The sequence below is a fragment of the Lagopus muta genome, chromosome 19, assembly GCF_023343835.1.
Source record: "Lagopus muta isolate bLagMut1 chromosome 19, bLagMut1 primary, whole genome shotgun sequence".
In the NCBI taxonomy this organism is placed as follows: Eukaryota; Metazoa; Chordata; class Aves; order Galliformes; family Phasianidae; genus Lagopus; species Lagopus muta.
In genome coordinates, this window is record NC_064451.1 from 1,712,574 (window position 1) to 1,739,603 (window position 27,030).

A 27,030-nucleotide genomic window follows, 5' to 3' on the forward strand; every position below is an offset into this window, starting at 1 on the left:
TACTTAAGAGGGAAGGTAACCAGCCCTAAAATGAATCCTGTGCAGGTGCTTAGGGGTGGATGTGTAGGGAGGTAAAACTTTAAAAGTTGGAAGGAATGTCTCACTTCTGCTTCTGTACATGAGTACATTTCAGCAAGTCCTGACCTGTCGTAATGTTACTGAGACACTTCAACTTGTCATAGTTCTAATAGCTGCTTGGATGGTGTCTTGAAAATGAAGTTGCTTTTGAGACTGATGTAGTATCACTGCATGTCTCAAACAGACTCTGTAGTTTACATAATTTACAGCATATCTTCTGACAAATAATTGCCAGACCATAGCTCTGGAGTGTGCTGGAACAAGATTGATCACATATCTGTGAAAGAAAATGAACAAAAACTCTCTCAGCTGACACTTTGGTTTTTAACAATGAAATACCAAACTGATATCCATTATGGTTTTTCTTGATTTCCTTAGCACGTGGGCTCAACCCACAGGGGTCGCTTTACCTACCTGAGGTTGTCAAGGCTGTGTTTCCTGAACTCCTTGCCTCATTAACAGATCACAGTGACTGGAAATTTAACAGATTCTTCTGCTCCTCTGATGGAGAGCTGTGTTCTTCCCAGTGTGCCTCCAAAATCATGGTCTGGTTAATTGGAATATTGCTTTTTGCTGTAATAAGCTTTCATGATATATGGGATGGTGACTTAAGTAAAATGGAGCTGTGAATGCAGCTTAAAAGCTATTTTGAAGTAGGTGTCTGAAGTAGGAAGGCTTGAAGTGTATCCTTAGTATGCCTGTGCAGTCATAGTAAGATGGTATTTTCTGCACATCTGTCCCCCTGGAAGCAGAGGGCTGGGTGTTTATGTTTGCATTTTCACCTTGCTTTTTGCAGCAGAACCAAGCTATCCCACTGGTCTCTGTGGCAAGTGTCACATCTGGAGGAAGTTCAAGTAAAGCAGTAAAAAGACAAACGTCCAGTGTGTCAGAGGAGGAGCGTGGAGAGAAGTTTGAGAAAGCTGGGGAAGCATCAGAAATGGGTAATGTTTCTGGAAATGGGTAGTAATTAGTCTTTGTGCTGCTCTTTGGTTGCTGTGCTATTTGTCAGAGGGTTTTCATTTGATCAGAGTAGCTGGGCCTTGTCTTAACTGATCAATTTCAGGTTTGAAGTCTTGATAAACCTTAGCTTTAATAAGAGATCATTACTGTGCTGTTAAGGATTCTGGGGGTGGGGGGAAGAAATAAAAAGTTGCATCTAATGTTGACCCCATAGGAGAAGCTGCAAAAATTCTGTACTGTAGGTAATAGCGAAGCAGGCTTTTGTGTTGCAGTGTTGGTGTGGAAGCTTCACCTAGGAAAACAGCATGAGCTGAATTTGTCAGTCCAGATTCAGAGGAAAAAATAATTGAAAACAGAAGACTGGTTTAAACGTAATGTTTAACACTGGTGTTTTAGAATGTATTAAAGTCCGTATGTTAGATTTCGGTAGTGGTTTTTGAGAGGTTCTTGCTCTCAGTGAAACTTATTTCAGTAGGGATTCCCTTGTATTTGTGTAACCTTTGTTTCTATACTTCAGATCCATTGAGGATTTCTGGTACAGAAAACCCTGAGCATATTTTCAGGAGAAGCCTTTCTTCACCCCCCTCTACAGAGACTTCTGGTAAGGACTGCTTGGCTAAATGCTGGGAAATAAGATTAGGTACATTATATAAAATACATTCCCCTTAGATCATTGACTTAGATAATCTTGTTTATGTTAAATAATCATCTCACAGTGGCACTGCTTCCTCACTTGTTTGAATCTAAGGTCAGACATTAATTTTCTGAACTGACAAATGAACTTGTATCCAGGAGAGCATTCCCTTGCTGTCTCTATTAGCAGCCATTTGGCTACTGAGAGCCCTGCGAATGAAGAGCTTTTATTCATTGATTTTCCCAAAACCAAGTAATCTGCTGTATCTGCTATCATCTTTCATGGGAAAGATGACATATGGCTCTTGCTTGGCTGATTGTCCCAAGGAGCACATAACGTGACTTTATTGCTTTTAGGGGAATATTTTCAGAGTGGATAATAAAGGTGATTTATCATTGAATGCACTGTTGAGGCATTTATGATGCTCTGCTGTTTTGATCCCACAGCGTTTGTTTCAGTGAGTTTCAGCTGTCTGTCCTGTAAATGTCTTCCTCTGAGCCAGTTGTTTGGCTTAGCTTTATATTCAAGGCAGAGAAACTAGAACTTCTTGGGTGAATTCAGGAAGGAAGGCATCCATCTTTAGTTAGCTGAGTAGCAAACCAACCATCTTCAGATGACTGGGAGGTCACACACAGGTATGGTTCTGATTGTGGAGATACTGTTAACATAGAAGTCACAAAGCTGAACAATCAGAATAAAGCTATCCTGGATACTTTAGAAGATACATTTATTTCTTAAGGTGGCTGTTAAATAACTGGGGAGGTGAAAGTGTGAATGTGGATTTAGAGAGAAGGGAGGCAAGATGAGGGAGCCTGCAGTGCTATGGCTTTGCCCCAGAGTGAGTTTTCTAACACTTCTTGCTAGCAAGTGAAGTTACCAGTATGTATTGCAGAGAAGAAAGGCTAGAGAGTTTTCTATTAGCTTGGTTAATTTTTAACAATAGAGAATTTATTTGCTTCCTCTCCAGTTTCTGCTATGTGAATGTATGATGTCCTCACTGTGCTTCTCTGCTGCTGTCCGGAGGAATAACTGCAGGATAAGGGGAAATGGTTTGAAGTTAGGGGAGGGAAGATTGAGGTTGGATGTCAGGGGGAAGTTCTTTATGGAGAGAGTTAAGAGGAGCTGGAACAGCTGCCCAGAGAGGCTGTTGGTGCCCCATCCATCCTGGAGGTGTTCAAGGCCAGGTTGGATGGGGCCCTGGGCAGCCTGGGCTGCTCTGAAATGTGGAGGTTGGTGGCCCTGCGTGTGGCAGGGGGTTGGAGCTTCGTGATCCTTGAGGTCCCTTCCAACCCTGGCCATTCTGTGGTTCTGTAGTGATCAGCAGGCCTTCTTTCTGAACCAGGGAAACAAAGGGAAAATATGGAAGTGATTCATGGCCGTCTGCCTTTATTTTCATATGTGCTAGATTGCTTCTCACTGTGTGTTAGCAGATGTACCAGCAAACTTGATTTGGTGGTGAATTAAGTAACATGTACTTGAGCCTTGGAACACAAATGCTTTTTCCCCTAGGTAAATGGAGTTCTTAAGTGAAAACTGCCCATGCAGCCTGGTTTTAAGGCAGAGTCCATGCATGAAAGCTTTTATGTGCAAGGATCCCTGCACACTTAACAGTGATACTGTCCATTTATCCTTCCTCTCTCCTCTGTCTGTCCTAAGTGTTATGTCAGGGTACACTGAGCTTAGCAGAGAAAGAAAATTAATTTTTCCTGACTGAAGAGTGTATCTGATAGGGCAATTATGATTTGCCTCGGTTAACAGAGCTGGTTTCTAGGCTGTGGTCACTGCTTAACTTGCACAGAAGGCATTCCGGTGTCTGTAATAAAAATATCATGATCCTGTTTCAGATTCTATTCTGCTGCCATGCTGTGGAGATATTGATTATGTTGATGACTAATTCTAAGAAAAGGGAAATACCTTTTATTAGAGTCAGACAGGAGCTATTATCTCAATGGTATCTCCTTGATTTGCCTGCCTGATTAGAAATAACAAAAAATGCTGGAAATGATTTTGGAGAAAACACTTTTGCATCAGTTGCTCCTGAGGTTTGAATGTTGATTTGTTTGTTGGATGGCTGGCTGACTTCAAATGTGGCAGTTATGTGAATGAGGGTGGTAAGTGATGAAATGCAATCCTGCCAACCCGTGCTGGTCTGCTCTTAAGTGCACTGATGCTTTATGTGGAGAAAGATGTCATTAGGTCACGTGGGGCAACTGAACTGGTGGACGAAGGAATAAGATGAACTAAATTAAACAGTGGCATCTTTTTTAGGTGATAACTTCATCAGCATCACTGCTCCTGGCCATAGGTGTTCCTGACCTAATTTTTTCAGGTTACATAGCAATTATCTTTGTTGTTTTCGTTTGTTCCTTTTTTCATCAAGGAGAAAAGTTGATTTGTCTTCCTTCGGAACTAAAACCCTGACATGCAGCTGTGTGAACTGGTACAGACACACCTGAAGAGGTGACTAGCCTGTGAGAAAGAGCTCTGTTAGCTTGGGAGCACAAGCACACTGCCTTTAGCTGCTGCATGCTAGTGGGAAGAATCTTGTTTGGGAGAAACTGCTCTGTAGCTGTAAACAAGTGTCCTTGCTTTCTGTGACATACGTTGCTTATTCTGAAACGTGGTGCTTTATTGTCTCCTGCATTAAGAAAAGCAGGTAGCTGTGAGTGAGTCCTCAGAAGGAAAGAGACAGCTGAGGTGCTGCCAAGGAATATGTCAGTTGCCATTGTTTTTGCAGTGACTTCCATCCCAGCAGTGTGTGGGATACCAGTGAGCATGTGTTCATCAAACAGGATTGCATTCCACTCTCGAGTTTCCCACTGCCTTCTGTTCTTTTGAGTCAACAGTTCTAGTTAAAGCTTCTTCTGCTATATCCTTTCTAACTCCCATTTGAGCAACAAGACAGTTTAATTAATTGCTGTGTGGGAAGCTTGTATCTGTGACTGAGATTAGAGGCTCCTACTTTGAATAGAAATCTAGTAGACGTTCTTTCACTCTTAGAATCCCTCCTTTTTTTCTTTTCTCTGATTCTGAACATGCAGAGCTAGTTGTGGATGATGTTCTTCATCCTACATGGCCCTCATCAGATCATTTAGGTTTTAGCTGGGCAGTGTGTGTTTACATTTAATGTGCACTTGATGTATGGGGTCTTAGTAATTATGCTGACACTATGATTTGCTGGGCAATGTAATTGACACGCAGTCAGGTCAGTCCATATGGAGTTCCATGCTGCTTCTGTCCAGCACTTCTTGCTTATAATAATGGGGAGAATTCAGCATTGCAGTATACATCTCTGCTGTGTATGGCATTCAGTTCCTAGTGGGAAGAGCACTTTCCTGATTGTGTGGTTTGTAAGTTTTGCTGATGGCATCTTTGGGGCGGCTTGTTGGGGCCTTTGTTTCTTTGTTTTGTTTGGAGACTGATTTTGTAATGTTACAACCCTGGTGACAGATGTGGATTTATGACATGCAAAGGAATTGTTCATGTTGGTAGGCAGCATGGAAAGGAGTTTTTCTCAGGCAGGTCTGAATCCCTGGTACTGTTGGATTTTTTTCTTTGTCTGAAAAATATCTCTATGGTAGGAATCTTTTCTGGAAACTGTTTATTTCCTGAGATATTTTTGGATGTTGAAGTATGACAGGAGTTGTTACAGGTTTATTTGTTAAAAGAAGCTGTGTTCTCTGCCTGGTTCTTAGCTATCTAACAGAGTTGAACTGTTGTGTGAGTCATCAGGCTGGTATGTGGGTATCCTGCTTAAGGTAATTAATCAGAAGTGCTTTCCAGTTCTGTTTGTGTTACTGAGCGTCTCAGACAAGTACCTAGAAAGTGCATGGAACTGCCAAGGAGCCAATGTAATTAAATGTGTTAAACATTAGCAGGTAAGGACCAGAAGTTTTGAGTGACTGCCAACGGATGCATGAAGTGAGACCTGCAAGAGAGGTCCTCGTGTGTGAGAACGCGAGGTGCATCGAGAGTTTGGACCAACTGTAGAAAAGATCCTAAATAACTTTCAGGCATGGGTGGACACATAGGGAATGATTTTCATGGAGAGACTCCAGGGGAACTTGCTGATCATAATGTTTTCTCCATGAAAACTTGCAATGCAATGGATATAAAACGTTTTTTGGTTTAGACAAAAGCTTGAAAGCATCGTTTTCTGGAAACACTGAGGCAAATCTGTAAATTTGGTGGGGATGCCTGATGAGCTTCAGATCCAGAATGGTTATCTTTTGCTGAGGGAATCTTGATACATATCATGTTCATGAGTTCATAGGGGAAAATCAGAAATTTGTATCGGATCTTCCAGGTCAAACAGAAGCAGGAAATACATTGGAACGTGAAGGTGCCGCTTTGTTCAGTCCTTGGCTGAAAGGACGAGCATGCACAGAAAGATGCTTGAATTTTTATGCTGCTTGGTATTTCTAAGGTACTCTGAACATGGGAATATTGAAAAGAAAATTCTGTGTTGCTTGTAGGTACTTCCAGCGGTGCGAAGTCAGACATGGACATGGCATATGAGAGAGCCAGAGTGCACTTCAGCCCGGAGGAGGCTTACAGCAGTCCTGCTGTGGGCAAGGTGGGTTGTTTCATTTGGAGAATCCAGCGTATTTTTCACACTGTACCTCCTTACTCTTCCTTTGAGTAATTTGAATGTATTAATCTGTGTATGAGTTGTGACATTTGTTTCTCTTGTATTGCTTTGTTCTAAACTTGCAGCATGCTTTTGGTAACTGTTCAGGTTTTTTAGTGAAGATCTTGGAACTTTCTGGAATTCCCCCTGTCTAATAAAGGCCGATTTCCTCATCAAGACAAGGGAAATTTCCCTTGTGACCATTGCAACTGCTTGATTTTTAGACATCACCTTCCTCTGACTCATTGAGAGGGTTGTTTGGAACCACGTTGTATCAGTCAGAGCTGCTGTATACAGCAAGGCATTAAAGACTTGTACAAACCTGTGAGCTTCCTGTCAGACTTTCAGTCGTGACTTATAAATCTGTTCTTGAGTGCTTTATTTACAAAGCTGATCTGGAAATTAGAGCACAGCAATATTCTGGGACCGTAAAACTTTTAAAATCAAAATCTGAGAAGAAACCATGTCTGTTTGCCCTCATGGTCCCTTTGTCTTCCTCCATCTTTGCATGCTCTGTTGGTGGAGTTGAGTTCCACGAAGTTGGCAGTTTCTGGAAAGTCACACTTTTGTCATTCATAAACTCTGATAAGTTTCTTTGTTTCACTAGTGTCAAGCTTTGCATGAAGGCATAAAATAATGCAGTTAGCAAGCTGTTTCTGTCTAGGAAACCAGCCTTTTTATATATATTTTTTTTCCCTCCTCTCCTTTGGCCACCAGTTGTGGTGGTTGTGAGAATGTGTGATATTGAGAGTACTTGCTGCTTAGGTGCCAGTCTTAATGTTCAGAATGCCTGTTTTCTGTCTGTTCAATGCAGTCCATATTGAAGAAGACTGTGACGGTGACAAGAACTCCTTTAGCAGTGTTCCATTACACTGATCGTGAGCTTGCTGCACAGGAATCCTCTAATAGCAAACCCATCGATGCCATCCTCGAAGCAGCGAAGAAAGACCTTTCAACCCTGATGAAACTTGATGTAAGTTATTGCAGGGAAAAAAACAGCCTTGTTCTTGCTTTTCATCTCATTCTGCCAGGCATTAGAAAGTAAATTGTCTCCCAAATGCAGTATAGACCAGCTGAATGTATTATTCTCCAGTCTGTTGATGTTATTAGTGGGACTGAAATAAATCTGAATTATTTGGCAATTTGGAAAGCCCATACTGAAGTGCACAGCGTGAATTTTTTTCTCACTGTGCACACATTTGTGCATATGGGAAGCGTGCAGTTTCTGCCACACTGTAATTTCATGCTCTTGTGCACTGTGTGAATAAGCTGTGTGAAGGCATTCGGGCAGTGCATAGATCTATTAATCCTCTTGGCATTGCACCTAAGTGTCTCATTTGATTTCAGAACTGAATGTCTGTGTTTGGCCGTTGGCTGTGAGTGCATTTCATAACAGTGACTGTGTGCCATGCCTGTTCCAGGTTTTAAGTGCCTGATGCCCTCACAGTTGTCATTATTGAGTTCACCTTTCCTTCTCACCTTCGTGTCCAGAATGAGCAAGACTGTCTGTTTTCACTGTTCCTATGATTCCAGTTGCATTTCATTGCTTCAGAGTTGTATCTGTTGATGGAGCTCATCACACAATTTGAAAATCGTACAGCTGTCTAAATTGATCACAGATATCCAACATTTATTGCAGTGTGTGTTTTAGTAACTGTAGTGCGTTGATGCTGCCAGAGGCTTTGGCACAGCCACTGCAACCTCCTCTTCTGGTTTAAGAGCTCTCACCAAACGACATCTGCTTTACTGTCAGCAAAACTTCAAGTACTCCAGTTCTGGATTCTCATGTTTCTTGTGGATTTCTGACATATTTCTCTCACAAACTCGAAATCTTGTTCATGATCTTTCATGAGATAGTGAGATGCATGCTCTGTTGTTGCTGGTTTTACTCATATATGCAGTACTGTCTGTTAGTCTCCAGCAAAACTGTCTTAAGACACTCATGTTCAACTTCTCAAGCCTTTGTCAGCATGAAAAATAACAACCTTTTTTACAGGAAATTCTTGTAACAACTTGAGTAAAATAGAACTGTATGTTTTTATCTGTTCCGTTCAGCCTTGCATTCTTGTTAAGGCCGTTCTCAGGCTTTGCTTACATAAACACTGTGTGTCCAGCATACAGCTGGTAATTTCCTGTTTTGCCATTTCAGATCCCAAGCAAAAATCCCAAAATTACTGAAGCTATTTAGTGCAAAACATTTGTTTTTGGACCTAGGCAAAATTTTTCAGTAATTAACAGCTAAGTGATTAGAGTTGAAGTTAATTGGAATGGTCTAACAGGCAATCTCTTAACACGGAGATCTAAATGATAATGTAACAGAGCTGGCTTTTTGAGCTCTTGATATTATGGCAGCTCTGGTTTCACAAGATAAGAATCTGCTGCTACACTGAATGCTGGAAACGTTTAAAGGTCGTGGTTAATTTCTCCTGTATGCTGTAGCACAAGTTGATTCTTCTACGGGCAGAAGAAGAAAGCTCTCACTCTGTAAAATTTGTATTCAATATATTTACACCAATGGAAACTGAATTGTTGGAGCTCTTCTCTTAAATGAGCTCGGGTATTTTATTTATGAGCTGTCTGGAGGCATTTTGAGATGCTGTTTTTCAGAGAAGCCAATTGCAGTGAATAAAAACCATGTTTTGGTGGCAGATGGTGCTGCTTTTTTTCATATCATGATACAGAGAGAGAAGAAGAGATAATAGAGTGGAGTGGCAAGTGTTATCTCAGCTGACCCTTAGTTACATGACTACATAATTCAAATGTCTTTCCTTTGTATCAAATAACTTGAATCCTTGGGACTTTGTCGTGGGCTCCTTTCAGTCTGCTACCACTCCTGTATGTGCTTGGCTTCATCTGAAGTTTATGAGTAAAATGATGCTGGAGGGCATATCTTCTGCATGAGCTTTATGGGAATTGAATCATTTCCTTAGACCAAAAAAAAAAAAAAAGCCTATCCCAGTTAATTTTACGGCTTTCCTTTGTAGGTGGTTTGTGTTTTCACTTCTGTATCATGAACTTCCACTAATTTATTGTGTTCTATGGTAACTGAAAGGTGGAACTTCAGTGTGAGATTCACTCTGTTGTGTTAGCAGCTTTCTTTACAAGCTCCTGGCTGGGGGCTGGCGTGAAGGGGGTCCATGCAAGGAACTGTGTGCAGCTCAAGCTCCAAAACTGTGCAGTGCTGGTCTTGGATTTGCTGGTCTTCTCTGTTGGGAAGGGGAGATGGATCTTTTCTGTGGTTCTTTATTGCCTCAGCAGAGAGGTAATGTCAAAAGTGTGATTTCAAGGACAGCTTGGAGGTTGTTAAGTCTCCTTCTGTGCAGAATCAAACATTAAGTCATTCCTGGTTTTGCCTAAATGTCCGTAATGATCTCTGGTGACACAGGCTTCACAGCTTTGCATGCAACCTATTTCAGTACTTCAGGAGTCTTAGATAGAAACATCTTTGTAAGGATTTTTAGAACTAATGCAGCCAAAAAAAAGCAATGACAGTTTATAAGTAGATCTGGTTAGGGAGCTTCTGTGTCTTTACTGTGGGATACTTTCATAATTAAGAATTTTATATAAGGATAGGTAATCCAATACAACCATAAAAGCAAATATAGGCCAAAAAAACCTCAGAAATTACTTGAGTTGATATTGCTGAACTGAAATATTTTGACAAGTGCTTGTCGGGTTATTTTTATTGGATAAATTCCCATGAGACAGTTTGGTTTCAATAAAACTTTTTTTTTTTCCGATGAAAATCTGTTCTTCTTATCAGCTGTAGGTGTAATGAAAAAATCAGATCATTTTTCTTGCTCTGTTTTTCTCAACTGAAAGTTATGAAAGCCTGCCATGGCAGTTACGTGGCAAAGTGCTCACATCTCAGCTGCAGTAAGGTAATGTCTGTAGGCAAGTTGTTATGCCTGCATGCCCTGAATTGTACGTCGGTGTACTTCCAGCTCTTGCTGTTAGTGGCTAAAGCACTGCTAATGTGACTCGAGCCAGGATTTGCTCTGCCTGTTCTGATAACAGAATGCTGAGCTGTGGAAGTTGTGCTGGTTTGGGTGGGTTGGAAGGTTTTGCTGAGGCAAAGGAGTCCTGAAGTGTTCAGGTTTGGTGCTGAACAGGATGCAGGATGCAGGTAGGATGAGTGGCTCTTTGAGATGAAGCAGAGGAGGGAGAAGGAGGGGCCCAGGCTGTGCGCTGAGTGCTGGCTCATTGCGTCCTGTTCCTCCATGATGTAGACAGCCTCTTCTGGTTTTACCTTCTGAAAATAACTTGATGTTTTATGATTTTTGGGGCCCTAATGCAGATCACTTTCCATTATATGCTCTACAGGAGTCTGGGGGTGCAAATGGAAGATACAAATTCATTTAGAGTTTAAGTTTGGTGAACAGAAAAGAACTGATTTTTTTTTTTTTTTTTTTTTTTTTTTCTTCTGGAAGAAATGACTGTTGGATAGAGAAATGCAATAATTATGATATTTTGAGGAGGTTAACATACTTTAAAACATCATCTTTCAGGAACTGTATTTCCAATTTTCTTTGTTTAAATGCATCCTCACGTTGGATCTTTACCAGAGAACCAACGAATGAATTGTACTTCTCCATCCCTTTCTCCAGGATCCTTCCTTACTGAATGACAGAGTGACACTGCATCAGGTTACTGCTGGGACTGTGCTGTCAAGGCAGGGAGATCAGGTGGGTGAGCACCCTCTGCGAGGGGGAGGCAGAGAGAACACGAGGGTCTGGTTTGGTCTTTGTTCCCACTCTGAACAAAACAATCCCTCACCTTGGCATATCCCAAACCCTGTCTTATTACCAAGCAATCCCAGCTCTCAGCCTCTCCTCGTATGCAGAGTAACAGTGTGGCCACAGCTTTAGTGAAAATATTGTACTCCTCTTTTTACCTTCTTATGCCCCTTCATGAAAAGGCATGGTGGCCAAACACCATTTTATTCCTTTTAACACTTTTTATTCTTTTTTTTTTCCCCTCATAATTTTTTCCAGGCTCTGTGCTGCAGGCCTTGGTGTCATTACTCCACATTATTTGTTTTTAGCAAAGTGTGTTCAGGATACAATAATAATACAGTGAAATATATATGTGTATATAATACAGTGTTAATAATAATACAATGGAAATAGACAAGCTTATGCAAAGCATGTGAGGGGCAGCCACAACTAGAATGCTGCTCTAATCTGTTTTGCTGAGCTGCTGCAGCGTTTACCCCACTATCTCCATTCCCAATCCTGTTTTTATTTCTTGAGCTCTTACAGATGCGGATTCAATTTTTCATAACCGTGCAAAGAGAAACACATTTTTCAATACTGTGGCCATTTAGTTTTAAATATTCATGACCTTTTAATAATTCACTGTCGTATTTTACTTTATCGCCTAACGGCTTAAAAGCTGCAGAGGGCCTTCTGGAAAGCAGATTGCCATGATAGCACCGTCGTTGTGATAATTGCTTTTAAAATCTTTGGGGACTCTGTTGAGCTTTGTCTCCATTTTCTCCAGGATGTTAATGTTTGCTTTGTGGTCTCGGGGATGCTTCACGTGTACCAACAGAAGATCGACTCTGAGGAGGACACCTGCCTGTTCATTACTCACCCAGGAGAACTCGTGGGCCAGCTTGCTGTTCTCACTGGGGAACCACTGATTTTCACCATCAAGGCCAATCGAGACTGCAGCTTCCTGTCTATTTCCAAGTCCCACTTCTACGAGTAAGTTCTGCCATGGAAACTAATGTTTAATTTTTTGAAATGTATTTTATGACTCTTTTGAACCAATAGTGAGTGATTAATGCATGTACAGTGCAATTCTACTGCAGTACAACTTGTAGTGAGTCGAGATAACTTATGTGAGCTTTTAAATGCTCGGATGAGCTCTGACCCATCTATCAGAAGGGTTTTGATCTTCAGCAAGAGGTAATGCAGGGAATAGTGGCACTATTAAATGGTGATTATCTCCTTTGTTCTGGGTTTACAGAGTATTTTGCCCAGTGAGGTGTGATTTATGACCTGAGGTGCACAGACTTAATAATCCAAATAAGAGATTCCGGCCAGAGCCCATTCTTTGCTGGCTTAAGCACTTTTTTGTCAGGCCATTTTCCTGAGCACATGATTCCTTTTTTGCTGGAGAATCATATCAATGTTCTTCCTGACTCCATCAGAGTTGATTGGCCCAGATAGGTGTTGTAAATGACTGGTCTTGGTGTAACTTATGTGACAGTGCTCACCAACAGCACAGGTCAAAGAATAATGCTCCTGTGCAAAATGGATTCCTTTCTGGACATAATACTTGACTTCTGACTTAAAGTGAGTAATGATATTTAGTAGTTAAAACCCTCACCCAGAGACACCCACCACTGGTAAACGTCTGTCTCAGTGTCCATATCAATGATGAGTGTTCTTGATTCTATGAATCTGTGTATTTATGAAGCTATTGTTAAGACAGTAGTTCATAAACATAATTTTTATCAAATACCTCAATTTCTAAACTGCTTCTTCAGCTACTTCTTGAGTGTGCTGTCAGTCTGGAGTTGGGCTTCGTCTAGGGCCACTAGGATGAGCAGGGGTCTGCAGCACCTCCCCTATGAAGACAGGCTGAGGGAGCTGGGCTTGTTCAGCCTGGAGAAAGGAAGGCTGCGGGGTGACCTCATGGCAGCCTCTCAATACCTGAAGGGAACCTACAAACAGGAGGGGAATCAACTCTTTGAAAGGGTTGATATGTGTAGGACGAGGGGAAATGGATTTAAGTTGAGGGAGTGGAGATTGAGGTTGGACATCAGGGGGAAATTCTTTACCCAGAGAGTGGTGAGGTACTGGAACAGCTGCCCAGAGAGGCTGTGATGCCCCGTCCTTGGAGGTGTTCAAGGCCAGGTTGGATGGGGCCCTGGGCAGCCTTGTTTAGCATTAAACGTAGAGGTTGGTGGCCCTGCATGTGGCAGGGGGTTGGAGCTTCATGATCCTTGAGGTCCCTTCCAACCCTGGCCATTCTGTGATTCTGTGATTCTTCAAGCTGTCTGTTCTAGGCTGCTATGTTATACTATTCTTTCTACTTCTTACTTTCTAAGGAATTTTAATTGTTTGTTTGTGTTCCTAATAATTTCTACCAGTCTTATTCTGTAGCCTTGTCTTTGTACCTCAGGCAAAAGACTGTATTCTGCAAAACTGAATATGCTGTTCTTGGGTGATCAGCTGTATATTTGCAAGTCTGTGTGTTGGATATCAGATATTTGGTTTAATTTCTGATAGGTGCTGCCCTGTTGTTCCATCCCATGAAGTGTTGGATGCGTTTCCACTGAACTTCTAGTTCTTTATTGTTTTCCTTCTTGTTCTTAACTTGAAATTATACTTTGTATTCTCAGCCAACCATCAAATTTCTGCCTTTTTCCTCTCTTCTGCAGTTCTGATATCTGATAGAGTCCTGGGCAGACTCTCCTATTTGCTTGAGCTCATTTTTGTGATGTTTTCCTTCCTACCTACTAAGAATTGAGTTGTCTTTGTTTATGTCAACTTCCATTTTTGCTTCCATTAATCTGTCAGTGATCTCTAACACAGCAGAGTACCACCTCATCATCATTTTGTGGACCTTTCCATATCTTTCTTTTTCTCTTTAAAATGTCTGTTGCCCATTCAGTGCATTTTACTGTCTCTGAATCTTTCAGCATTCAATCATCACAGTTTCTCATGAAGTCGAAGCTTCATTTCCAACTCTTGTTCCCATATTTAAAAATGTCATTGCAGAGTCTTTCAGAAGCACCTGCCTTCATCATCTGTAACTCTCTGAGAAAAGAGACTTGTTACTAAAGCTTTATTTCTCACTTTTTATGCATTTTGCGTGTAGTCCTGCAATCATAGACTTTCCTTGTCTCAGAATCTTGTGGGTTTGAATTATATGTTCCTGTCATCTGATCTTACTGACCAGAAGTAATTTGACCAGAACCTTATTATTCTCACTGTTCTCCAACAACTCTTTCTTCCTTTCTTGTCACATACTTTACTCTTCCTCTGAGCTGCCCCAGAACACTGTGTGTTTTTCCTCAGTGGTTGATGGGAAGGTGAAGCAGAACGTGGTCAGTAGATGCTATCAGACAAAGAGCACAGTAATGGAAGTAGCCCAGGGAGCAGAATTGCTGGTTGGATGTTGCACAACAGATGAAGTCCTTTTCACTGAAACCTTGCAGCAGGAACCTTTCATGTGATGCTAATGTGCCTAAATAATGATCTACGTGTAAAGTTTAAGTAGAGGGGAGTGACACAAGCTAATTATACAGCTTATACCTTAAATGTTCTGCTGTTTTGCTAAAGTGATGTACTAAAAGTACAGTGCCTACAGTGCCTACAGTGCAACTGTTGGTGTCTCCTGGTGGATAATGTAACCGAGGCTCTCTGGAGGAATATGCTCAGGTTCCTCAGTACTGGGAGTAGGACTCTGTCACGCTTTTCCTTCAGTGGGTTCCACATTTTGGAGTCTAATCACGTATGCCTGCCAGAGAAGTAGAAGTGCTTCGATTTTTATTTTGTATTGTTAGCCAAGCTGAGCATCGAACCGCATCCACAGCACAAGAACATCTGCATGAATCCCAGGCTGTCACAGGCACCAGGGCAGCCCTTTCATTTTGGTAGCTGGTTACAAACAATTGTCTGAGGAACCCTTCAGCAACAGACTTTTGTAATAGAGAGCTTTGGCTTTTCATTTTCCCCATGCCAGGCATGTGCCAAGCAGAAGAGAAAGATGAAAATGCCTCCTAAAAGGAAGTAAACTAAGCTGATAACGTAGAGAAAAATCCTCTTGTCTTGTGCATGAGGGTGGACTGTTACCTTCCATGCTAACATACTCTTGAAGCCGTATAGCACTCAGTGAAACAATAAACAGCTCAGGTCTGAAATAAAAGCAGCCTCTCTCCAGTTTACATTTAGAGTGCATTAAGTATTAAGATACATATCTTGAGGGAGGGAAAGGTATAAATGGCTTTTATTGATCACAGCAGTCAGCCTGTGTGGGAGGAGACTTTGAGAGTGGAATAAGCTAATAGGGTAAAAATAATGAGCTAAAGCATTCAGGAGATTTCAGGGAGTTTATTTAACCTTTAAAGCAGCTGAGAAGGCCTTGCTGTAGACTTGGGTTTTTGTGTGCATTAAGGGATTAGGGCTTTTTGCTTTCTGGTGTTTATTCTGGGGTGCCTTTTCCAGTTTCTTTGTCCTTTCCCCAAGTCAGTGTTAGTGTGGTGAAGCTTCTGAAAGGTAAAGCATTGCTTGCGAGTGCAATGGTAGCTTACCAAAACCTGGGCTGTCTGTAGGCATCTTGAGTAGGGGGCAGAGAGGGCATGGAAACCTCTGGGCAAGATGGAAGAGACAGGAGAGGAAAGCTGCCTCACGGTTTTGTCATCCTGTTTTGATGGGTGAACTTTAAGTAGTGCTGAATTTAAGAGTTGATACTTGGTGTAGCTCACCTTGCAGAGTTCATGACAGAGTAGGGATGTAATTCTATGAATCTCTTCTGTTCCAAATTCAGAGGTTTTAGTTGAAGAAATTCTAACCTTTATTATTGCAAAAAGAGGAACTTGAGGAGCTGGCTAAGCAGCGTAGTCGTGTGCTAAACATGAAGTCTCCCTATGGTACCTGCACGTGCTGCACTTGATGCACAGTGATGGCCAGCTCTGGATCTCTTGCTGCAGCTGGTGGACTAATTAATGGTAGAACTGACATGTTCAAAACACGACAGAGCAGTTTCTGTGCTTCATCCAGGCAGGGAAGAGCTCCCGATGAGTCTGCTTTGATACCACATTCAGGGATGATGTGTCAGTATTCAGACGTTCTCTAAATTCTCCTAGGTTACAACGAGCTGTATTTCAGCTGAGGAACAAAGGCTGCCTGTGCTCCTTCCATGCCATTCTCCCTGCCTTTCTGTTTTATAGGGTGAGAAGGCTAACTGTGGCTCTCACAACATTTGTGCTTAGTGAGAATTCCCACACGTGCAGGGTCTCCCAGGCACAATGTCTGGAACACTGATGCAGGAAAAAATATTCTGTATTTCAGACTTTCTTTTTCTCCCCATGTGTGGCTTTAACATAACTGTCGTCTTCCTCTGTGTGTCCTTTGTGTACTGGCTCTGCATATGCTCACCCACTTGTTTCTTTCTGGATTGTGCTGCTGCTTTGTGAGATGCCCATTTTTATGGTAGTGTGCCACAACCCTCCAAGAGCTCAATTGCTCTCGATGCTGCACAGGAACAGAATAGTTGTGTTCTGTCCTAATGGGTGTGCATCTAGAGCAACGTGCAATCAGCTCACTGCTGTGGAGTGGTTCTTCAGTAAGAATTGGAGCGCTTACTCAGAAGGTGCCAGGTCACAGTGATCCTCGTTCTGAAAGGAAAGAAAGAAAAACATTCGCTGGTGTCTGTGAGAGCTATTTACCTCAGTCCTAGCAGTCAGTGTAGAATTTGCATTTATCACTAACAGAACATGCCCAATGTTTTTCAGCTTAGAGAAGTGCTAGATTATCTGGTTTAGTTAATGCTAGGGGCCTTTAAGCATCTCTCAGGAGGTTCAGTATGAAGATCAGAAGCTTTGTTAGTTGTGGTCTTTGCAAAGGGAAAACGGAAGTTTTGAAATAACACCTGGGGGAAAAATGAGAGCACATTTGAGAGATGTAGAGGTGCAGAATGGCAGAGAGGAAGAATCTTCAGGACAACATGAATTGTTATCCTGAGTCACGTCTGTTGTTTCTGAGTAGGAATTTTGGAGACTGGTCCATAAATGAGAGCTAGCAAGGCTCTCATCCATCTCTGCCTGGATCATTATGTGTGTGTACCTGTTCCTTCCTTTGGGAAGTACTTAAATAATGCTTCTTGTCTTCTAGGATAATGCGAGAGCAGCCAAGCGTTGTGCTCGGCGTGGCCCACACTGTTGTAAAGAGAATGTCCCCATTTGTGAGGCAAATTGACTTTGCCCTGGATTGGATGGAAGTTGAGGCTGGACGAGCTGTATACAGGTAAGATGCAGACAAAATTGGATGCTCTTTTTTTATTCCAACCTCTATGGTTCCGTGATTATCTAATATTCAGGTTTCCAGAGTTAAGGAGCCATGCTTCCTAGGCGATATATGGAATAAAAGCTCTTGGACTCAATTTATCAACTATTTTATCAGGTTTTATCTGTTTCTGCATGCTGAGGTTTTTCCTTTTTGTGCAGCACACTTTAACATTGATTTGTCGCTCGGCTCCAGGAGTTGTTAAAATTCTTTTCTTCCTCATCCTTCGTGTCATCTTGACACGCTTTTAAAGTGGCATAAGAGATTAAGACGTAGCCAGCTGTATGTTCTAGTATAATTTCTGCATTTCCAAGGGCATGAATATCATCCACGGAGTCTGTTGGTCTTTCAAAAGTAAACAACAGAACTGAAATAGAATTTGTTTAGAAATATTTAATATAAATTGAAAACAGGAATTGCATTTTAAGTTTCAGGGTGGAAGTTTTCCTTGGGAAAGCTTGATTTATTAATTTAAAGCTTGATTTATTAATTTTGTACTAGGATGCAATAAAGTTGTTTTACGATTTCAGTGGTGCAAAGGTCAAATTTAGTATGTGTACCATATAACTGTAATTCTGATGTGTATTACAGTTCCTGCAGCACTAGTGCTAATGGAAGTTTGTCATTACTTTCTGTATCAAAACAGATGTAGTCACTAAGATCTTGTTAAAAAGCTTTTGGAATTCTGTGCATTAATTTTAATTTACTACAGAAGCATTGCACGTGGTCCATGTGCTGTGTTGTGCTGGAAATCTGAATGCCAGATAGCATTCTTAGTCCTGCAAACTTGATGTTTCAAAACCTTAAAGATCAACCGTTTTGTGCACTGAGCTGAATCTAAATGCTGAGCCACTCAAGTTTTTCTTTTGGACCTGCAGACTTTCTTTGTGCATCCATATCAATTTTGCAGCAAGCACCTGCTGTACCCAGCAGTGAGCCTCTTGTCTCCTCCAGAGAGCACCTGCATTTTGGCTATCTAAATCCAGACCCAGCATCATTCAGTTGTTCAAAGCCTGTCCATTTCAACCTATGTCCAAGTCACTTTTTAACGGATGTTTTTCACTTTCCTGTTTCCTTGTTCTGTTTAAATGTTGATTAAACTTTTTTCTCATAGTCTGTGAGCTTGAAGAAGAGACGAAGAAGACTTTGGATGCATTTGCTGAGCAGTGATGATTCACTTGATGGTTCTTTCTCTAGGCAGGGTGACAAGTCAGACTGCACTTACATCGTCTTGAACGGACGACTGCGCTCCGTCATACGGATGGATGATGGAAAGAAGCACCTGACTGGTGAATATGGCCGAGGAGACTTAATTGGAGTGGTAAGAGTCAGTTTTGGAGAGTGAATGGTTCAACTGAGAAGCTGGTATTGCCCCACACAAAAGAAACACTCATGCACACATCAGCTGGTAGACTTTTCACAAGTTGAGAAGATGAGAAGTTACTTCTATCTGGACATTCATATGATGAAATGAGGATGGGATTGTTAGACTTGATTTAAAGAGGGAAAAAATAAAACCTTTTCCTCACAGATGAACAAAAATCCCCAGGCAACACTTGTTTTGTTTTTTTTCTTTTTTTCTTCCAGTGTGGGTTACTTTTGTTTCCACAGTGAGGGGAATGCAGCTGTTAAAATAATTCAGGAAGAACTGTGGGAATGTGCACTAAATTCTGATCTGAATAAATTTAGTATCATAGAAAGATTGAGTTGGCTTGGGCCACTGGATTGGTCTAGACTAACATCCTTTGAGTTAGCAGAGTTAATTTCAGGGCTTCGTCAGACTAGTAAGAAACTGTACACTGCTGAAGCAAATTTTGATTTCAAAAGTGTAGTATTTATCCATGCTTAATTTATTTCCCCTGTTTGTGTTTTAGTTTCTCAGGTTTAGTTAAACGATTGAAGTGGGAATCCCCCATCATAAGTACCATAGAATCATAGAATCACCAAGGTTGGAAAAGACCTCAAAGCTCATCCAGTGCAACCGTTCACCTATTCCCAATAGCTCCCACTAAACCACCTCCCTCAACACAACATCCAGCCTTTCCTTGAACACCCCCAGCTTGACTTCTATGTTTAAAACTAGAAGGCTTCCAAAATGCTGAGGCTGTTGTGCCATCCTTCTTCTACTCTCTGAGCTGAAAGCGAAATGTTTTAGTAGTATTTACAGCCAGAATTGGTTGACTCTGAATAAAGAAAGCACGAGTTGGCATTAGTAGTACAGGAGGAAATTCTTGTTTACAGAGGTCAAGAGGGAGAGGAAGAACTGTAGACTGTTTTCCTTTAGAGAGCTTATTCAAGATCATACTGATTGCAAAAGGTGGTGATTTTGGTAGAGGTAAAACCCAGAAGTTGTGTTCCCAGCAAAGAAGAGCTCACTGCCAGCTTACCAGTCAGTATGTGAGAGCTGGCTGTTCCTGAATGCAGGTGGGTTGCAGAACTGGCCTCTGTGTGTTGTAAGACGAGGTCAGCTCCCAGTGCCAGAGACCTGTGCTGCAAATGCATCTCAGCTGTTTTGTTTGAGAGAAATAAAAAGATTTCAAATAACAAGGGCAAAATTTTTGGGCCTTTTTAGTGTGTGCCCAACTCACCTTGACTTGCCTGGTAACTTACAGCTAGGTTGTACATTGTTCTGAAGTTAATGTGGTAACAATTCTGATGGTATTCCTGCAAAATCTGATGTGTTCTGGACTAGTGGCTGCAGCACGTCTGCTTTAGTTACATGTGAGCAGCAGTTCAGGATATATCCACAGGATCAGTGCTTGGAGAAGCAGGTCTATTTCTGCAGCTAGGCATGCTCACAAGTTTTCTTTGTTTTTCTTTTTGGGGCTGTTTCTTTGGGGTACCTCATTAAGGGTAAAATGATGTGGTTTGGCAGGAACAGAAGCTGAGATCTTTTGCGGCTAATTGTGTGAGGTCTTCTAGTGTGTGAATAAGGCTTTGACAGCTTTGACGTGTCAGGTGTTTCCTTGCTATTATTTCCTTGCTCTTGTGTACTGGTTGTAGTCAGCAGCTCCCTGCCAAGCTTCTGCAGCTACCAGCTTAAAACAGCTGAACTGTTCTGCTTTCTGAAAGAAGTTTTGGATGACGGTAACGGAGCACGTGGCCTAAACTCTCCCTCCCTGTGCAAGCAGGGGTGCCTCCTTCAGCACAAGGTTTCAGAGTGGCTCAGCTACCTGCCGAGGGAAGAGAGGTTGGTTCCATGTACGTCTGCTCTAACAGTGCTGTGTTTGTGGGTGCCTTCCCAGGCATGGATGCAGAAATGCCGTACGACTTGTCTGAACTGCTCTGGATCTGAGTTATGACTTGAGTCATCTGAAGACTTCTGTGACTCCGTGGACGTCACCTCCTCCTTCCTTCCCATGGTTCCCAGGCCCACTGACTCATGCTGCCATTTGTTGAACGCATCTCGATGCTCTGGCTGTCTTTTGAAAACACGGGGGAGGATTTATAAAGATTGCCAAGATTAATGGAGTCGTTCTTTGCAGAGGGCATCAGTAAAATGACATTTCTCCTTTTAAAGAGATTTGTTTATCCCATTCTGCAAGATCTAGTATAAGCCTTTAAAAACATGCTGAAGGTTTTTTTGTTGTTGTCTTTTGTTTGTTTTCTAGAAAATGAAGTTGCTAGAAGGGCCTAGGTGCTTCCAGGAATCAAATTAGTGCTTAGTATTGGTAGTTTGGTCAGCCTGTGAAGTGTACATCTCCAAAACCTCTCCAAGACCACCGTGTCACTGAGCTGTGTGCGCTAACTAAAGATGCAAGTCTTGTACTCGATGTATTTTGTTTACCTTTATCTCACATCTTTTAAGTGCTGTGTGTCATACGCATGGGAAATGAGTATCTGTCATTTCTGCTTTCAGAAGTGAAGTCCTGAAACGTGAAGGGCTTCAGACAAGATGTAAATTTTCAAGCATGTGTGCACTCCCAAGGATTAACTTGTGGCTCAAACTGTTTTGTTCCTTGTACTGACTCAGTGGCATCTGTTCCTGAGGTCTGTCAGTTCAGGGAGAGAGGAATGGATTAGAAACTGAAGTTTGCTTTCCTCCTGTTGTTACTTGGAGTTGCCTCGAGTAGTTGTGTGTGGGGAAGGTGGGAGCCCTCCTAGAGGGACTCTGCCAGCTGCTTGCTGCTGCTCTTCCCACTAATGGGCACTTCTGGCTGCTGTATCAGGTAATATCAGAACTTGTTTGAAAGCCTTCTGTCTGGTTTCCAGTGGGCAACGATGAATCTATTCAGTAATCCCCTCATGTTTAAATACAGTTTGTGATGGTGCTGTTGTGTAGAGGCTCTGATTTGTCCCTTCTGCGGGAGACTCTTAACTTGTTGGTGCTATTTCCTGCAGATGAGCTTGTGAAAAACCTTGGGATGTTAACAGTATAATGAAGCTATGAAGAAGTTATGTGAGCTAAAGGGTACCTCTGCTGGCATTGGTTCACCTATGCCCAACTGTCCTCAGAGGAAATTAAATTCTAATTCCTCTATGTTTGGCGCTAGGGATTCTCCTCACAAGTTGTTTAAAATGTTATAATGGTGTCTTTTTAGTTCTGATCTTGGACAACTGCTGCAGATTGAAGTTTTTACCCTTGATTTTGATCTCATTTGTGGATTTTTTTGAGAAGGAGGATTCCTTTTCATTTACGTGTTCGTTGTGCCTGTTGGCATCAGGCTCACTGGTTGACATGTAGCATTGGCCCCAGCACAGCTAATGAGACTGAGAGGAGCTCAGAAGAGTTCTTCTGTGCTTTTTGTTGTTTCTTTATTTGTGTGTGGGTTCATATTGATTTGTTTGTTTGTTTGTTTTTTACAGTCCCAGGCAGGTTGTGGGATTACAACCCCAAGCATGGGTTGAGTTGGGTGTTTCTTGCTTCTTGTGTTGTTGGAAAGGCACAGCTGGGTAAGAAGGAGCAGGGAAAACAAAACAAACTAAAGCTATCCTGCAGAATAATCTGACGAAGAAAAGCTATTTGTATTCTGCCTGCTCCTTTCAGATATCTGGATGGGGATGGAACCTTCAATGTAATTAGCTTTTCATGAAATCGATCATTTCGTCTTAAGTGAGTTCCTGAAGAAAGGCTGCAGTGTTTCTGAGATGACTGAATACCAGGCAGCTCGCAGGGGAGTTGGTGGCAGCTGTTGAGCTTATATGTTTAAAAGTGGGGCTGCTGCCTTGTAGCTAGACTTACCTGCAGCCTCCTGCTCCAGGAAACTGCTGTCTGCAGCATCTGACCAGGAAACCAGCTGGCTGTCAGAAATGCCCTGCTGGGGAATTTGCTGCACTGTTTTGGTTACTTCAAGATCCTTCCTGCCCTTCTCTAACACTCAGAACAGCCCTTCTTACTTGGAGGATTTCATTCAGTTGTGGGTAGCAAAACAAGTGCAGAAAGGCATTTGTGCACTGCTGTTCTCCGTGCAGGGCAGCACAAGAAGATGCACTGCCAGTGCTGCAGCACACCACACCAGTTCTGCTGTGCAGGAAATTGTGCTCTGCACTCTAGAAATAATGGCTGTTCCAGGTGTTTTTAGATGCTGAGCTGTTCATCTCGTTAATGTTAACACAGCTCAGTGTGCATGGTTCTTTTTCTCTCTAAAAAGTTAAAACCCAAGGTAATCTGTAAATGGATTCAGATTTCCTCAGGGGTTTGGAGCACCGTCCTTTTAAAATGTGCCACTGTTAGAAATGTTTAATTGCTGAGTAATCCTCCAAGGGAACACCAGTATCAGGATTACACTTGTCAGGCTTTTATTCCTTATCAGTGTTAATGCTGCCATACGCTGCCTGCTCTTGGCAGCACCAAGCTCACTGAATAGCATTTTACTCTCAACAACAGCACTAAAACCAGGCAAGTTCCACTCTGTTAGGGCTGGTTCCATTGGTACTTTGCAAGTGGGAGATTTTTTTTTCCTTATTACTTGCATGTGATTATATTCAAACTATGAATTCTTCAGCTCCTAAGCTTTAAGGCACTGAAAAATGAGAGGTTAATTCAGGATTAATGGCACCTCAGGCGCTCTGTGCACAGCCTGTATCTGTGGAAACTGGAGGTGGATGAGGTCCAGAAGTCACTTGGTATTGAGCTGGAATACGTGGTTCTGGAGGGAGGTGTTCTCTTGCCATCTCTTGCACAGCCTGTCTTGGTAATATGTTACTAAAATTATTTTTGCCTAGTATCTTAGGTGTGAAGTTGTAAAGAAAAACAAAGATAGCAGCATTTACCGGTGGAGAAATGAGACATGGGAAGCTCTGAGAAATGAGCTCACACTTGCACAGCTGAATTTGTGTCAGACTGAAATTAGAAGCTCGGTGTCCTGATTTCCAGACCTGCCTTGGGGATGTTCTCGGCTGAAGGGAAGTCATTGCTCTGAGCCTGCTGGACCTCACTTTCCCAGGTCTTTCCCAGGGGCTTCCTCATGGTCGGAGCTTTTGAACACTGTATATTTTTCAGGTTCTCATGCCTGCCACAATTTATTCTTTCATCTTCCTCATCTTGTATTTTATCTTGATCTGACTCAAGTTCTTTACAGAGAGAGCGGTGAGGTGCTGGAACAGCTGCCCAGAGAGGCTGTGATGCCCCGTCCATCCCTGGAGGTGTTCAAGGCCAGGTTGGATGGGGCCCTTGGCAGCCTGGGCTGCTGTGAAATGTGGAGGTTGGTGGCCCTGCGTGTGGCAGGGGGTTGGAGCTTCGTGATCCTTGAGGTCCTTTCCAACCCTGGCCATTCTGTGATTCTGTGAAGTTCTGACAGCTGATGTAAGCAGACCATAGCTGAAGTTGGTTGTGGTGCAGTGTAGATGTCTGGTAACGGACTGCAAAGAACACAGGTAGGGTCTGGTGTTAATTTTTCCAGTTCTGACACTGTGAGAGGAAGTCATTTGGTTTTGGAGGTGCCTCCAGTAAAGCTCCTTAGCCAAGTGCTCTTGAGAGAGTATTAGGGTCTGTGATGGCAGGTAGCAATGGGGTGGTGACCTGCTGGGTTTCAGAGAGGGGACTTCTTTCATCAAGCCATCATTCCTTCGTGTCTCCCTTCTTCCAGACAAACTTCCTTTTCATTATGTCATGGCTACTGTCCACCTATCAACCAACTCTCCTATGCAACTTCTGATCACCTCTTCAGGACCATCTCACATTTCCCCTGTGTTCTGCTCCTTTCTCCTTTCCATTTTGAGGAACACTGCATCTCAAACTAAGCTGGTTTGCGAGTGGTGTGAGTTGACAGCACGTCCCCTTCAACCTTTGCAAAATACTTGCAGAAGTTGTTAGCAAAAATTTTTTTTTTCTTTCCTTACAACTTGTCTTTTTGGCAAGGGACATTAAGGAAGGGAGAGAAATGGGATCCCTTCCATCATGGCAGTGCTTGGAGCCTCGCAAACAGCAGGAAACGGAGGTGAGAAACAGAATTCGTGGAGAAACAGTCAGCAGTGAAGGATGGGGAAGGATGTTGCTGAAGTTGCAGCTGGGTTTGCTGTTCTTGTGATGCAGCTGAGTCGAAGGCAATCAGACCTTACCCTTGTTAGAAGGTATTTGAGCAGGTCACTGTGCTCTGTTCTCTCCTTCTTTTGCTGACATTCGAGTACCATTCAGTCAAAACAGGAATGTGCTGAGTGCCTGTCAGTGGCACAATGCTTGCAGATGCTCTTCAGACAACCTGCATACATTTAATGACTGCTGTTGGGTTGGTATTTTTTGGGGGGGGGGAGGGGATGGATGGGGAGGGAAGTACTCCAGGTAGCACTTTTGTAGGTAGGCTTTCTGTTGGTTTAGGGGAGTGAAGTGTGTGAGTGTGACTTCCCATCTTCTCTACAGTCAGACGTAGATAGAAGTGAAGCTGAAATACACCCGGAGGTCTGCTAGCAGTTCCCTTCCCCAGCTACATCCCTTCTCTTTTCTGTCCCTTAATTACATTCAGCGATGTAACAGAGCTGTCACTGCACTGCTTCTACATGCAGGCTCAGTTCTCTCTGGAGAAGCAGTGACCTGACTTCCACTGCCTTAATTACAAAAGGTAGGAAGCTCAGCCTTTGTTTTTACATACATAGGTACATGTGTGTGAAGGTGCATATGTCTTCCTTGTATATCTCTGTGTGTGTATAAGTCCTATATGCAATCATACATATAAATAGAAGAGAGGTTTGGATTCCTCTTTCTGCATACTGTAAGTGCTGGATGTCCTCAGTCTCAGGGTTAATTTGGCACACAAAGGATTGCAGAAAGTGGTTGTTAGAACAACTTTTGAGAGTACATGGTGTACTGCATTCATCCTCTGGCACTGCTCCCACAAATAGCATCGATTTGCAGCTCGTCTGGTTGCACTTCCCACTCGTTCATTGCTTCCAGCAGTGTCTCCTCTGTCCTTTTCTGATACAAGCAAGTTAATGTTTTGGATCTGTCCAAACTGGCTGGAGGAAACATATTTGAGATAAGTCACGTATTTGCTTCAGGTGCAGACAAGCTGAGGCAAGTCCTGAGAGCAGCTTGTTTAAACCAGAAGAGAAATGTTCCACGTAGCGTTTGGTTGCCCTTCATGTAACATTCATTAGATTACATGGCCGTGTTCACTTGCAGCAGCCTCATCTCCTGTCCCAGCCTGGCAAAAGCACTGCTGTGACAAACCGTGTGTGCATGGTCTTTGTCTGCCTGCATGGCTGTGCTGGCTGCTGGGATGTGTGTGCTGCCCACACCTGCCTTGTTTTTTATTTTGCCATGAGCCTCTTAAACTATCAGCAGATGTCAGTGTTGACATTTAATCTCCTGCCTCTGATGGTGCATCTACGCTTCCTTGGGTGCTGTATTTCATCCCTGTGGCTTCCCCTGTTCCTTTAGGTGCTTGTTTCTGTGCTGATTCTTGCCAAAGTGTCTTGAATGAGCATGAAAACATTTAAGCTTACAAACACCAGACTAACGGGCACGCAGCAATTGGGGCTGCCATGAGGGGAGATTTGGAAGATGAAGATTTTAAGTTAACTTAAATTCTAGGGTTCAGACCTTCTCAGGGTCCTCTGACACCCCAACCTCGTGCTCCTGTGGTGCTGGCTGGTTTGCTGTGCTGGAGGATGGAGGTGCACGGCTGGGCTTTGTGCTGTGCAAAGATGACTGCTTTTTGTGAGCTCACAGCAAGGAAAAGATGAATATGAGAAAAGAAATGCAATATCTAGGAGAATAAAAGATTATTGGGGTGAAATAACAGCTATAAAGGAGGAGAAGCTGAAAGCAGTGTGTTGTACGTGTGGCTAGGAAGGGAATGCATGGAAGAACTGAAAGAGCTTATGAATCTAATGCTGGTTGAAGACAGGCTAACGTGAAGGAGCCCTGGTTATGGTCAAGTCCTCCTCAGTGTATCTGAGGTGCCTGCAGCTCAACGTGTGGATAGCTGTATGTCCTGCCCTGGGGATATTCATCCACAATCACAAAATCATAGGGGTTGGAAGGGACCTCTGGACATCAGGGAGTCCAACCCCCTGCTGAAGCAGGTTCCTTGCAGTAGCAGGCTGCGTGTGCTGAAGTTAAGCAAACGTTGAAAGTGTTTTGTTGGATGTGGCTCAAAAAGGAATTTGGAGTAATTAGACCAGCTTACAGCAGGCAGGGTCCTTGCTGGATGTTACTTTCCAACTGTGTAATTTGGAGAGAGCTGGAGGGACTGTCAGGGATGACTGTCGAAAGTGGAGTCAGAAGAGGTCGTGAGAAAATAAATTGCTTTTTTCCCTTGTTTTAAAGG

At 42.6% G+C, this 27,030-nt stretch overlaps 1 protein-coding gene across 1 annotated transcript in view; it reads left to right on the plus strand.

Annotated features, from left to right (window-relative positions):
* PNPLA7 (patatin like phospholipase domain containing 7) overlaps nt 1–27,030 on the plus strand; it is a 117,070-nt gene that overhangs the window by 17,358 nt on the left and 72,682 nt on the right. The window contains exons 12-19 of the mRNA XM_048965727.1: nt 875–1,019; nt 1,556–1,639; nt 6,148–6,248; nt 7,117–7,275; nt 10,910–10,987; nt 11,805–12,010; nt 17,153–17,284; nt 18,521–18,644. Coding sequence (XP_048821684.1) covers nt 875–1,019; nt 1,556–1,639; nt 6,148–6,248; nt 7,117–7,275; nt 10,910–10,987; nt 11,805–12,010; nt 17,153–17,284; nt 18,521–18,644 — 1,029 coding nt within the window. The remainder of the gene's footprint in view (nt 1–874; nt 1,020–1,555; nt 1,640–6,147; nt 6,249–7,116; nt 7,276–10,909; nt 10,988–11,804; nt 12,011–17,152; nt 17,285–18,520; nt 18,645–27,030) is intronic.